Raw genomic sequence first — 13,374 nt, 5'->3', positions numbered from 1 at the left:
GTTTATTTAATATAAGTTTAAATTTTCTACTATTTTGTATAAGTACATTGTTTTGAAAAGTCAATGTGACATCGTATCCGGGTCGGGCACTGGTTGGGGTATTACATGGTCAATAAACTATATGATATTGCTTTATTAAGTCATTGACTATTAAAAGTTAAAAAACAATCCTCCAACTATAGAGTGTTACTTTATTGAGTCCCTCGACTATTAAAAGTTACAAAATGTTCACCCGACTATTCATTATGTTCCAAACTAGTCATTTTTCGTTTAAAAATTGACAGTAGTATGAGCTGAATGTTAACATGTTGTCTGTGATATGATAAAATCTAATCTCATAATCTTAAACAACTATCATATCCCAATCATCATGTTAATTTCCAAATTAGACAATTGCCAATTTTTTAACAGAAAATGACGAATTTGGAACATAATAAATAATCGAGTGAGCATTTTGTAACTTTTAATAGTTGAAGGACTTAAGAAAGCAACATTTATAGCCGAAAGATCATTTTGTAACTTTTAATAGTTGAGGGACTTAATAAAGCAATACCCTATAATCAGGGGATTATTTGTGTACTTCACCCTTAATTGAATAATAACATAAATAATAATTTAAAAATTAAAAATACTTAAAAATTACCCGTCAAATCATCCTTTAAGTTTTCAACAATTGAATACTAAAATGAAATAAAAATTAAACGTTAAATTTTTTTTTTTTAAAAATTGAAAATTTAGATATTAAAATGGATAAAATTTGATAATTTAAATAATAAGCTTATAATTTATCCTAATTTCTAACTCAAGAAAAATTTTCATTTGAAAGATAATATAAAAGGGGGACTAATGGAAATGAAATCGAACAAGTAGTGATAGTAAACGGTTGGATTCCAATAAATTGGATGAAATTTCAAATAATTTATTTTTGAATATTTGAAATTTCGAAGAAAAAAATATATTTCAAATCTCAGCAGCGGGAATCTTTTCTCTCTCTCTCACATTTTATTTTTCAAAACTCTCGGTGTCTCTCTCTCTCTCTCAAAAAAAAAAAAAACTCTCAAACTTTCTCCGATTCAAACTCAAGTAAATTTCTCTGTCCCGCATTATTTTTGCTTTATTATGTTTTCACTAATTTTATATTTCTCCCCGTTGCTACTCTTGATCGCTGATGGAATGCAGTAAAACAAAAAGTGATGTAAATTCTTAAAACCCTTAAGAAATTTGCCGTTTTGAAATTTTCTTCACTTTCTCATCTTCCAAACAGTGCTACATTTTGGAACCTTTTTGTGCGCTTAAGTTTTATGCTGTCTGTTTATCTTGAAAATATAAAAATTTCTAATTCTAAGTAGATTTTTAGTTCAAATTACTTCTTTATTTATTTATTTTTTGGTTGCTTAGGTTGAAAAGAAGCAGTTAAGTAAAATTTTGTGGAATTAAAAGGATGGGAATAGAGGAATACCATGTAATAGAGCTAGTAGGTGAAGGCTCTTTCGGTAAAGTATATAAAGGCAGGCGAAAATACACCGGCCAGGTAATTTTTAAAATTTCTATTTCCTTTTTATTGATTTTTTCAATCAATTTTTTTTTAGTTTTGTTGCATATTTTTTAATTTCAGACTGTAGCAATGAAGTTTATAATGAAGCATGGGAAATCTGAGAAGGATATTCATAATCTAAGACAGGAAATTGAGGTATTATCTATTGCCTTTTCTTGTAAGATTTGAAAATGCTTTTGCTGTTTGATCTTCTTCTTTTCTTTATTTTTATTTTGTAATTTGAGATTGAACATCTTACTTGTTGCAGATTCTGCGAAAGCTGAAGCATGAAAATATCATTGAAATGATAGATTCATTCGAAAGCCAACAAGAATTCTGTGTTGTTACTGAATTTGCGCAAGTAATGATCTCCTTTCTATGTATGACGTGCATAATTGATTTGGACAAGTATTTAAGTTACAGAATTTCTTGGTATGCAGGGTGATTTATTTCAGATTCTAGAGGACGATAAGTGCCTTCCCGAGGAACAAGTTCAAGCAATTGCTAAGCAATTGGTAATTTCATCTTACAAATGTTATCAAATTGAGTTGTTTGATATTTGGCTTCAAGCTTACTGATTTGCATAACATGAGAATTTCACATCTTTTGGGTGTTATTATGTAGGTGAGAGCGATGCATTACTTGCATTCCAACCGGATCATCCATCGTGACATGAAGCCACAAAACATTCTCATTGGTGCTGGCTCTATTGTTAAGGTTGTTTAGTTGATATGCATGTGTTTTGTATTGTGATTTTAGCGACGTGTCCTTGAAGAGTAGTAATATTCTATTTTTTTTAGTTTGGAGTTGATATAATTCATTCTAATTTTTCTTCAATCTTTAGCGTGTAACTTATGCAGTCTTTCACTTATTGCAGCTTTGTGATTTTGGGTTTGCACGGGCAATGTCCACTAATACTGTTGTGTTAAAATCCATAAAAGGTTTGCCTGATTTAGTATCTACCTGGCTTTTTAACGTACGCAGCTGCTTTGGAGAGTATCCTTTGGATTTCCCTTTATTTATGCTATCTCAGTACTGTTTTACAAATGGTTGTTAGGTACCCCATTATACATGGCTCCAGAACTTGTGCGAGAACAGCCCTACAACCACACTGTTGACCTTTGGTCTCTTGGAGTTATATTGTATGCTCAATTTTTTTTATTTTTCCTAATTTTAAAGTGATAATTTTTAAATGGTTTTTTGCTAGTTGAATAAGATTGCCACCATATCCTCTATCTGTTGTTTACATTGAATTGAACCCTACCATAAATCAACAGGTATGAATTATTCGTTGGGCAACCTCCCTTTTATACGAATTCCGTATATGCACTCATCCGACACATAATTAAGGTACACAATAGGAGGAATCTTCTTTGTAAAATACTCTCATAACACAATTACTGAAATTATTTCTTCTTGATTTTAGCCTTACTAAACTTTAAAATATGGAGTGCCAACTGCCAAGGAAATAATAATTTACAAGCAATATTTCAGGATCCAGTCAAATATCCTGACGAAATGAGTGCAAGTTTCAAAAGCTTTTTGAAGGGATTGCTTAACAAGGTTATCATTTTTTTTTCTGAATGAAAAGTTTATATGTTTATTAATGTCATAATCTGCTTTCAAGTTGAAATCTTGATTCGGTTTCTAATATCATTTGAAACAGGTACCTCAAAATCGATTGACATGGCCGGCACTTCTAGAACATCCATTTGTTAAAGAAACATTTGATGAAGTAGAGGCCAGGGTAACGTATCTGATGTCTGCAGTTCTTCCATTAAACAAGAAGGCAATTAGAAATTTTCCTTACTGCAAAACAGCGACAGTGCATGCTGCTTGCAATGCCAATTGTGTTTTTATCTTGTATATAAGAAGAACTTGTTTGTTTTTTCATTTCTGAACTTATTGCACATTGAAGTCTAAGTTTAGTGAAACATTCTAGGTGTGTGCTACAACCACTACAACCAGGCAATCTGATTTTGTACTGAGGGGTGAGGAAAACAATATCCAGACACCAAATGGTATACTATCACTATCACTTCATTTAATGCTTATTTGTGATATATTGGTTTTACCATATTTAACCATCATAAACTACTATGTCATAGGTAAAGAAAATTCGCCTGCACCTTCAGAGACTTGTAATGTTCCAAGCCTTCAGAGTAACGGTAAACAGAATAGTCCTAATAAAGTCCAGGGAAATTCTGTACTTAATGAGGAGTTTCCTGGATTTTCAAATCCCAAGGATGCTAAACAGACAGGTAGACAATGTTATGATGTTTCAGTTCCTATTTGTGCATTAATTTTTTTTCTTCTAGTGCTTCGTTTACTTTTTTGTTTGTTTTCTTCTGCATGCTGTTATTTTTTCATGTAAATATAATCCTCTTTTTGCTAAATAGTTTATATAGTCCCATGGAAGCTATAAATAAGGAACCTGTTCCATATGGGGTTGAAGTGTTTATGACAAATTAACTGATGCTCTGTAGAAAATAGTAGAATTTTAACCTACTTTTATTAAAGCCAATCTTACTGTCTCTTCTGCTAGTTTTCTTTAGCTTATTATCTCTTTAACGATCGATTTTGCTCTGTACATCTCATTGTTCTGGCATATTAAATTTCACTTACTTTTAGAGACTGGTACATCTTAGCTTTAATTTATGATATTTGACAATTTGAAAGAAATAAATTAGTGATAATTTTTCTCTGGTGCTTCATTTGACTTTTGTTCTTTCTTCTGCATATTGCAGTTTTTTCCATGTAAATGTAGTCTTCTTCCTTTTGGTAAATAGGTTATGTATTCTAATGGTAGCTGTAAAGAACAAACCTTACAAGTATGGGTCAAACCCTTTATGATAAGTGACATGATCTATATTTGCTTTCATTTCACTCAGAAAATAATAGTATCTTAATCTGCTGTGCCAATCTTGTTGTCTCTAGTTATAGTATGCTTTAGCTTATTATCTCTTTGGCACTTGATTTTTCTCTTTACATCTACTTGTTCTGGCATATTATGACATATATATCTGCAGGTAACTTGGAATTGGACAGATTAGAAAATAACTCCCGCACTGTTAATGGTGCACAAATTATTGGTCGGGATAATGAAGCCTTGGCAGTTATTTTGCTTCCAATTAAAAAATGGTCAGAAGGATCTCACAATGCTTGCAGGTAACCTATAACCTTGAGTTTATGGATTATCTTCATTGAGCATTGAGAATCTAGCTTGGTTCCCTTTTGTATTAGTAGCTAAGTTATCACAGCTCCCCCCTCCCCCTCATTTTCTGTTTCCCTTATGGAGCAAACCATGTTCAAAGTTGGTTGACAGTTTATTTTTAAGTTGCATGGTGAGATTTTGACCAACTTCCATTGCAAGATATGTTTTGGCTTATATATTTGTTTTCAAGACCTTTTGGGTGCATCTTTTTGTAAAAAGGTTCTTTCCATCATGATATCTACCATGATCTGAATACTAAATCTTATACTTATGTCTATATGCTAAGCGGAAAAACTGAACAAGTTAAGTGGGTGGAAAAGAGGTCACACTTTCTTAGTCGAACACTAACAATCAGCATAACAAAGAAAGTGTATCTAATGCTACTCAGGAATAGGATTACTTTGTATTTCCAAGCATCAAGTTAAAACGTATTTCTCAATTTCCCTAGTCACTGACTGCTTATTGTAATTCTTGCTAAATCGGGTTGATGAACACTTGATCCTAGGGAGAAATTCAGACATTAAAATGGCGCAAAATACAAATGAAAATCTCATGTCTGAGACTCCAATAATTGGAACAATGTAGTTATTGCAAAGTAAGCTACTCAAAATTTTCAAGACAAAGAATGCTACTCAAAATTTACAAGACAAAGAAGTACCCTAGGAAGCTGGAATTGTAAATTATAATCATCAGGGTGAAGTTGTGGAATGATTAGATAGAGTTTCTTGAATGATAAACATCATAATATTTATCAAATGTGATCATTTAGAAATGTTGGGCACAATGTTGCTTTGCCATTTGGTCATTTTGATAGTTTCATTTCATTGTGTAGGAAGCTGCTACAGTGGCTCAATGTTCATTCCCTTGAATTGAATACCAGATATTATTTCTTCAAGTCAGTTCTCATTTTTATGGTGCTTGTACAGGGGTCAAGAAATTCTCTATTCAAGTCAGTCTTTGAGAATTCTTTCCAATTTAGTTGCAGCCGGTGCTCTACATTCTGGTGGAATTCTAGATGAAATAATGTGTGAACTTCTTAATTTCGCTGCCATTTTAGTTGGTTTGAAATCATCTGATGTTAATGATTTAGTGGCAAAGGTATATTACTAAGTTCATCTGGAAATTTCTATTCCGTATTTCCTCTACCTTTCATGTTCCATGCTGATGTCTTATTGGGTTTTATGCATAAAATGGACCATCTTCTTGCTCACTCTGATTTTGAAAATTAGCGTACTTTTTCTTTGTAAACTATAAGCATGCTGTTTCCTTGTTTTATTTCCATTCTAAACGCTGCCATAGTTTTTGTTTTATTTTCTGTCATGTGTATGGAGCTTCTCTATGCTTTTTTTTTTTAAAAAAAAAAAACAGATGGCTTTATCATGAAAAGTTATAAAGAGACATCTAAAAATTGATCACTATTTTGTTTACAAAGTCTAATACACTTGTTATATATGGCTGAAATTTTCTGGTTGTTCTTGCAGAGTTTTTCAGTTATTAAAATCCTGTTGGCAGAAAATAATGGAATTGATGTTGCCACTTCCTATTTCAAACACTGGGTTGTCTTAGTTGAAATTTTCTCACAGGTATAGTTCTCTATGGTTTATATTGGTCTCTGCCAACAATTCAGACACCATTATGATCTCCCTCATTTTATTTATGTAGGTTGTCAGCCACACTGAAGATGCCTCTGGGAGAGTTTTCTCTGAGTCTTGTGCATGCATCACAACTATGTTAGTTGGAGTATCTCAGGGTCTACGAGCATATTCTTTGACTCAGGAACCTAATGTGAATGAATCACTGAAACAGATTTTGAACCATGCTGTGACATCCCGTTTGGTGGACCATCTTTGTTTATGTTTAGCAACTTCAGGCTCAAGTCTCAGTTCTGGATCCACAAATATGCTCCTTGCTGCTTGTGAAGCATGTAAAGCTATCTGGTCATTGATGGATGCTCATGAAATTTTTTTCGTTAAGGAAAATCCCAGTTTGTTTCCCTTGGATGCTTTGCGGAGTCATTCTTTAGCTCAACTTGACATCAGAGATCATGCTCGTGGTTGGCTGGCCGGGACAGAATCAGCAAAGGTTGTTGATGCAGTGACAAGAGCATTTGTCAGATCCAAGTCCGTGCAGTTTGCTATAGTCAATTGCCTTCATCGTGTAGAGCCAGCATTATCTGCCGCTATACATGTATGTCTTCCTCTAACTGAAAATTCTTCTGTAGTTAGGAGCTGCTGAATGCTAACATTTATTTTATATCTGAAGTAGTTTTGGTTGTCCAATGTTGCATAATATATTATATATTTATTGTTTCAGATTTTGTCAAGATGCTGCCTCCACAATGGAATTATTCCAACTGTTCTTTGTGGCCTTCCCAATTCTCTACCAGTTACTACTGTTGTTAGCGGGGGAGCTGATGGTACCATTGTTTCAGAGCTATTCTCTATATTATCTTTATGTTCATCGTTGAACAAAGATTCACAAATAGAGACAGCTAACTTGAAGTGTAAAATAAGCAATCCTTCCACCCTGATTCTGCATACATGTCTTCTCCTTGCTACAATTGGTCAATGTTTAAAATCTACCGGAAGAAATTCTGCGATATTTATGCTTACAACTTCCCCGAAGAAGCAGCTCTCTCGACTTACAGTACTTGCTCAGCTTGTTTCTTCTAAAGATACAACTATAACTTCATTACAACCTCATTCTGCAGCGGCTATGCTGGCTCTTGCTTCCATTCTATCACTTGAAGGTGGAATGTCTGTTGAATCTTCCATATCAGAAATTGCTGTGCCCTTGATTCCTCCAACTAGCACACTTTGTGATCACCTTAAAATTTCATCAGACACTGAAAATGAAGTTGGCCCTAGGAACGCTAAAGCAGTTCTCTCATACTGGCATGGTCTTAGGGATGGATGTGTAGGCTTGTTAGAATCCAAACTGAAATGGGGAGGACCGTTGGCTGTACAACAATTAATAGCAAGTGGCATCCCGTTACTTCTTATTCAATTTTTGGCCAGAAACCATTCAAACGCATCACGACAAGGAGTTGATAGCCCAAATGATGGAGTTGGCTTATCCCCTATAGGGGTTGTTTGGGCAGTTTCATCGATATGTTACTGCCTTTCGGGTGGAGTACTAACTTTTCGGCAAATATTGCTCAGCAGTGAACACATGAAGCTCATATGTAGTTTGATATCTGATGCTCATCTCAAGCTTGTCAGATCCTGGGTTGGGCCCGGTGGAGGGAAAGATGGAGTCAAAGATACAATAAATACAGTAATTGATTTCTTAGCATTTCCTTTTGTTGCTGTACAAAATGCTCCTGGGTTGCCGGCTACTACTGCTTCTGTAAATAGTGGGTTCATTCTCAACATGGGTTCACCTGCCGAGAGAGTATGCAAGGAAGACAAGGATATGGTGAAAGCAATATTGGAAGATATGGGGAAATATGTTAAAATCCTCCTGGAGGTTAGATCCTGTTCGTTTATTTCTTTCTAGGCCATGGGTTGGAGTAGGATGACTTGCACTGTCTGCTTTCTTGTGGGCTTACCATGAGAAAATATGCCATTAATATAATTTTCTTTTTTCCCTTTAATGATTGGTGCTTGCAGCATATTACTCGGTTGCTTTCTGGAGATTGTTTCTTTTTTCTTTAATTGCTTGTTGTCCCCTCAGCCCAGAATCAAATGTTGTGGAAAAACACATTTGATGGGATTGTATGTTTGATGGGATTGTCTGCTTTGCAGTCTCAGATTGATGTGGATGATGTTTAAGTAATGCTATGACCTCATGTTATTGAGATCTTATACTTTCCTCATTTAATATCTTCTGAAATTCTCAGGTTGGAGTGCCTGGCCTCATTCTTCGTTGTTTGGATCAATTAGAGTCAAAGGATATGGGAAGGACTGTTGCCTTTCTTGCCAAAATGATTGCACATCGACCACTTGCAGTTCAACTTGTAGGGAAAGGGTTATTGGATCCGAATAGAATTAGAAGGTTACTTGATTCTTCAAGTCCAAGAGATGCCGTATTGGACACTTTGATGATTGTTTCTGATCTAGCTCGCATGGATAAGGTCAGGTTACGTTTTCATTAACTAGTTACTGCTGCATTGTTAGATACAAATACCAACTTATGTCCTTTCCACGGTTCAATTTACCTTTCTAAAACACAACGCTGAGACATGTTTTCCAAATTTGATGACCGGCTCTTTTAGCAATTTAACCTGAAAACCTTTTCCCATTTTAGCAGTTTTACGAAGGTGATATTTAGGGATTGCCATGGATCCGGACCCGATGGGTTCTCATCTGACTCTATTGAATTTTCTTTCTTTTTTAAAAATTTGAGTGGGTTAGGTTAGAGTTTTTTAAGGGTAAGGTCGAATTCAAGTTTAGAATGAAAAATTTTCAAACCCGACCCGATATAATAGTATAATTATGCCTTATATATATATTTAATAATAATTGTAATGATATCCCCTCTTGATATATTTTTCAATTAGGTCCCTATCACTTAATAAAAATGAGAATTTTTTATACTTATATTTGTGTCAGTTAAGTGTGGGTTTTTACTCCAAAAATTGGGTCGGTGATGAGTAAAGGGGTATAATACTCGGGTGACCAAAAATCTGGCTAGATTCGACCTATGCCCATCCATAGTGATATTGTGATTTTTCTATTTTCATGTCTCCGAAAATTGAGCCATTTGTCACCATGGTTGAATTGTTATTCTTTCAATCATTTAGTGAGTCAAATTCCATTCCTGAAATAATTTAATTGACGACTTTTGCTTTTGTACCTTTTTTGTTTTTGTTTGATTCATATGAACTTATAAGAGATGCAAATGATTGTGTCCCATGAGCCGGTTATATACTCTGAAGTTCCCTTAGAAAGCTAGATAATGAGTTAATCTGGGGGGCTTTTATTTTCTCTCTAAAGGGTGATGAATCATGAATGCATGATGGAAGCTTGTGCTCTGGCTAATGAATTTTGGATATTGTGGTATTACAGGGTTTCTATGAATTCATCAATGGGGCTTTGATTTTAGATACTCTACGGGACTTTCTTGCTCATGAAGATGCCAATGTTCGTGCCAAAGCTTGCAATGCTCTAGGCAACATGTGTCGTCATAGTGCATACTTCTATGAATCACTGGTACGTACCACAGGACAAAGCATTCTTTTTTTGCCATGGGAAACTATAAGAACCATTATTCTATAATGTGTGTGAACATTTTAAAATTCATTACAGGATTTTGGAAATTATTCGAGATAAATATTGTGATTATATCGTTAGTATTGGTCATCAAACACGCATTATAAAAAAAGTTATATTTGCAGGCTATAGTTGTCAGATTTTTAACCGACCAATTTATTTATGTAGGCAAGACATCAGATCATTGGACCCCTTATTGATCGTTGTGCTGATCCAGACAGGCGGACAAGGAAATTTGCATGTTTTGCAGTACGATATATTCTTAACTATTATCAAATTCAAGCATCTGCTTGTTATATGCTTGTGGCTGTGGCATGTATGCATATAACTTAAAGCTGAGTATCTGTTGCTTCTGCAGATCGGAAATGCTGCCTACCATAACGATATGTTGTACGAAGAACTGAGGAGATCGATACCTCAACTAGCAATGTTGCTGGTTTCAGCTGAAGAAGACAAGACTAAAGCAAATGCTGCAGGTGCACTGAGTAATCTTGTGCGCAACTCAAACAAGCTATGCGAAGAAATCATCTCCAAGGGGGCTATGCAAGTATGTCCACATATTGTGTTGATCAACTCAAATTTACCATTGTGGTTATGAGAACTCGAAAAGTGATTCCTTCTTGCTTTTGTGTCTCGTGTTGACAGGCATTACTGAAATTAGTAGCTGATTGTTCAGTAGTTGCTTTAAACCCAAGCAAAAAAGATGCAATTATTGAGTCGCCATTGAAGATAGCCCTGTTTTCACTGGGAAAGATGTGTGCATACCCGAATTGCCGACACTTCCTTCGTTCATCAGAGTTGTTCCCGATGATCAGACAGCTTAGACAATCGCCGGAATCAAGCATTGCAAAGCTTGCTTTAGCTATTGTCAGCAAAGTTACTGATGCATGACTCTTGAAGGTAAAATCTTAACGTTTGATGGTTATTTCTTTTGACATACCAACATGATTTCCACTGAAGTCATCAATTATAGTTCTTTGGTCAGTAATGTTCCAGTCTTGAAAAACCAAAAGAACATAGCAAATGATTCTGAATCTTGTAATACAAGAAATATTATTTTGAAACATTCCCGTATTTATATGTTTGTATTATATTACTGTCTTAATTAAAAGTATTGATTAAATTATACCTCTTATTCACGTTAGGTGTCTAAAGTTTTTTTGGGTTCAAGTTAGGTGTCTAACATTTTATTTGTTATCATTTTAATTGTTTGGTCCTTTATAATTGTTTAAAAAAATCATCAACCACTCAAAGTGTGATACATGTTGCATTTATATATTTTTTTTAAATTTTTTTTAATTTTTTTAAAAATTATTATTATTATTTCAAAAAATCCCAAATTTATCTAAAATCTAAAAAAAAAAAAATCAAACCTTTAAAATTCTTAATTTCAGATTCCCTCATTGGCAGTCATCAAATAGTTAACTTGTCGCTCATACATTGATCGATCATTAGGGATGTAAAAAGTTTATTCGATTTGCAAAATTGATTGAATTGACTTGATTCAAAATTATTTGTGATTTGAGGTGATGGTGATCTGAAATCGATTCGAGTTGGAACTAGTATTGACTTGAACTCGAATTGAACTTAGAAATTGTGGATTTGAATTTGACCTGACTCGACCTGAGAATGCCTTGAACTTGAATCGAATCGATAATATGATATCCAAACTCGACTTGCATCCTATTGATATGAACATAAACCTAATCTGGTAAATAATTGATATTACTTGACCTATAATTGAGTCAAATAGTAAATGATCCGACTCGTTATTGAACTGATCTGATATTTACTTAACTATGATAAAAACACAATCTTATTATATTAAGTCTATTACAATATATATATATATATACATATTACAAAAATAAACATATTACAAATAAATTTCTTAAGCCCAAATATAAGTCTAATCTATATTTTGAAATTTGAAAAGTCAATTTTTGTTTGTTTGTTTTGCCTTCCATATCCTCATCTTCTAAAAGAATCTTTGACTTTCTTTTACATAAGGATAAGCAAACAATTAATGTGGTGTAACTTTTGAGGAAAGTATTGATTATTTTGCTACCTCATCAATTTATGTATAATATTTTTTAATTTATTTTTTAATAATTATAATTTTTATTATTTTTATTTTTAAAAAATAAATTTAATTATAATTATAATTTGATTAATTATAAATATAATGTACGTATAATGTATGCATAAATATAATAATATATATTATATATACATGCATAAGTATATGTCCAGTACCTTAGCTATCCACACTAAGGTGACGTTTGGTTCACTGGAATCCCTTGGAATTAGGGGGGATTGGAATCCAATTCCACCACTTTCCCATGTTTGGTTCAAGTTTTTAAAGGGGGAATTGGAATCCAATTCCATCAAGGGAGGGAAAGTAAATTCTATCCATAACATGATGTAATTAAAATCCTTTGGAGGAGGGAATGTGAAATTTGACCATACTACCATCATCAATCTTTTGGTATTCGGGTCGGATTTTTTTAAAAAACTTTTGGGATCGGGTCGGATTTTTTTTAAATTCCGGGTTCGGGTCGGGTCGGGTTTTTTTAAGTGTGATATTCGGGTCGGGTTCGGGTTTAGGGTGAAAAATACCCGACCCGACCCCAAAAAAATATATAATTTTACCTTATATATTTAAGAATAATTATAATAATACCCCTCTATATATAATTTTTTTCAATTAAGTCACAGTTTTTATTGAATAAAAATATTTTTTTATTATTTCGGGTCGGGTGGACCAAAAATCCGACCTATGGCCATCCCTAATTGGGATGATTTTAACTTATGATGTTTATTAGTATGACTTTTATAATTTATTGAAATGAATAACCAATCAATAAAATGAAAATTTAATATTTTTTAAATTTTTATAATATATTGCTACATGTAAGTTATAAAACAAACTAAAATTAAGCAAAAAAAAATAAATAAAAAGGACAATTCTGTCATTTTACATTACTGAAATCAAATTCATCTGATATGTCTGCGAACCAAACAGATTATGGAATTGGATTCCAATTCAATTCCCTGCCAACCAAACAAGTTTCAGATTCAAATTCAAATTCCTACAGATTTCAATTCCTTCACAGATTCCAATTCCCTCAGAAACATTCCAGCGAACCAAACGCCACCCAAGGATTTCCCACAAATTCACTAATTTGTCTTTCTTTTGAGGACAAAGAGTAACCTTACAAATCCCTCAAGAATTATACCCCAAATTCTTTAGAACACTCTCTCCCAAAGAGAACAATACAAATTTTGTAAACTTACAAAAAAATCTCACAAGGCAATGTGTTTGCACAATTCTAGAATAAGAAAAGAACACTCAAAGATGATTACAAATGAGCACAATATGTGTTCTTGAAAGCAAAATGAATATTGAAGGA

General features: G+C 33.5%; 1 protein-coding gene across 1 annotated transcript; it reads left to right on the top strand.

The window, feature by feature from the left end:
* Window positions 1–1,187: 1,187 nt before the first annotated feature.
* LOC120187345 (serine/threonine-protein kinase TIO-like) lies at window positions 1,188–10,961 on the top strand. The gene is made up of 22 exons (XM_039191085.1): window positions 1,188–1,531; window positions 1,616–1,690; window positions 1,803–1,895; window positions 1,975–2,049; window positions 2,159–2,251; window positions 2,412–2,475; window positions 2,592–2,676; window positions 2,812–2,884; window positions 3,029–3,097; window positions 3,201–3,281; window positions 3,477–3,555; window positions 3,643–3,795; window positions 4,564–4,702; window positions 5,675–5,846; window positions 6,230–6,331; window positions 6,411–6,930; window positions 7,057–8,216; window positions 8,590–8,823; window positions 9,758–9,901; window positions 10,130–10,210; window positions 10,320–10,508; window positions 10,607–10,961. Exons 1-22 carry the CDS (start codon window positions 1,442–1,444, stop codon window positions 10,850–10,852), a joined length of 4,017 nt encoding a protein of 1,338 aa, XP_039047016.1. The 5' UTR covers window positions 1,188–1,441; the 3' UTR covers window positions 10,853–10,961.
* The last annotated feature ends 2,413 nt before the right edge of the window (window positions 10,962–13,374 follow it).

Source organism: Hibiscus syriacus, unplaced genomic scaffold, assembly GCF_006381635.1.
Source record: "Hibiscus syriacus cultivar Baekdansim isolate YM2019G1 unplaced genomic scaffold, ASM638163v2 tig00113725_pilon, whole genome shotgun sequence".
Taxonomy (NCBI): Eukaryota; Viridiplantae; Streptophyta; class Magnoliopsida; order Malvales; family Malvaceae; genus Hibiscus; species Hibiscus syriacus.
This window is presented reverse-complemented; position numbering and strand designations above follow the sequence as displayed.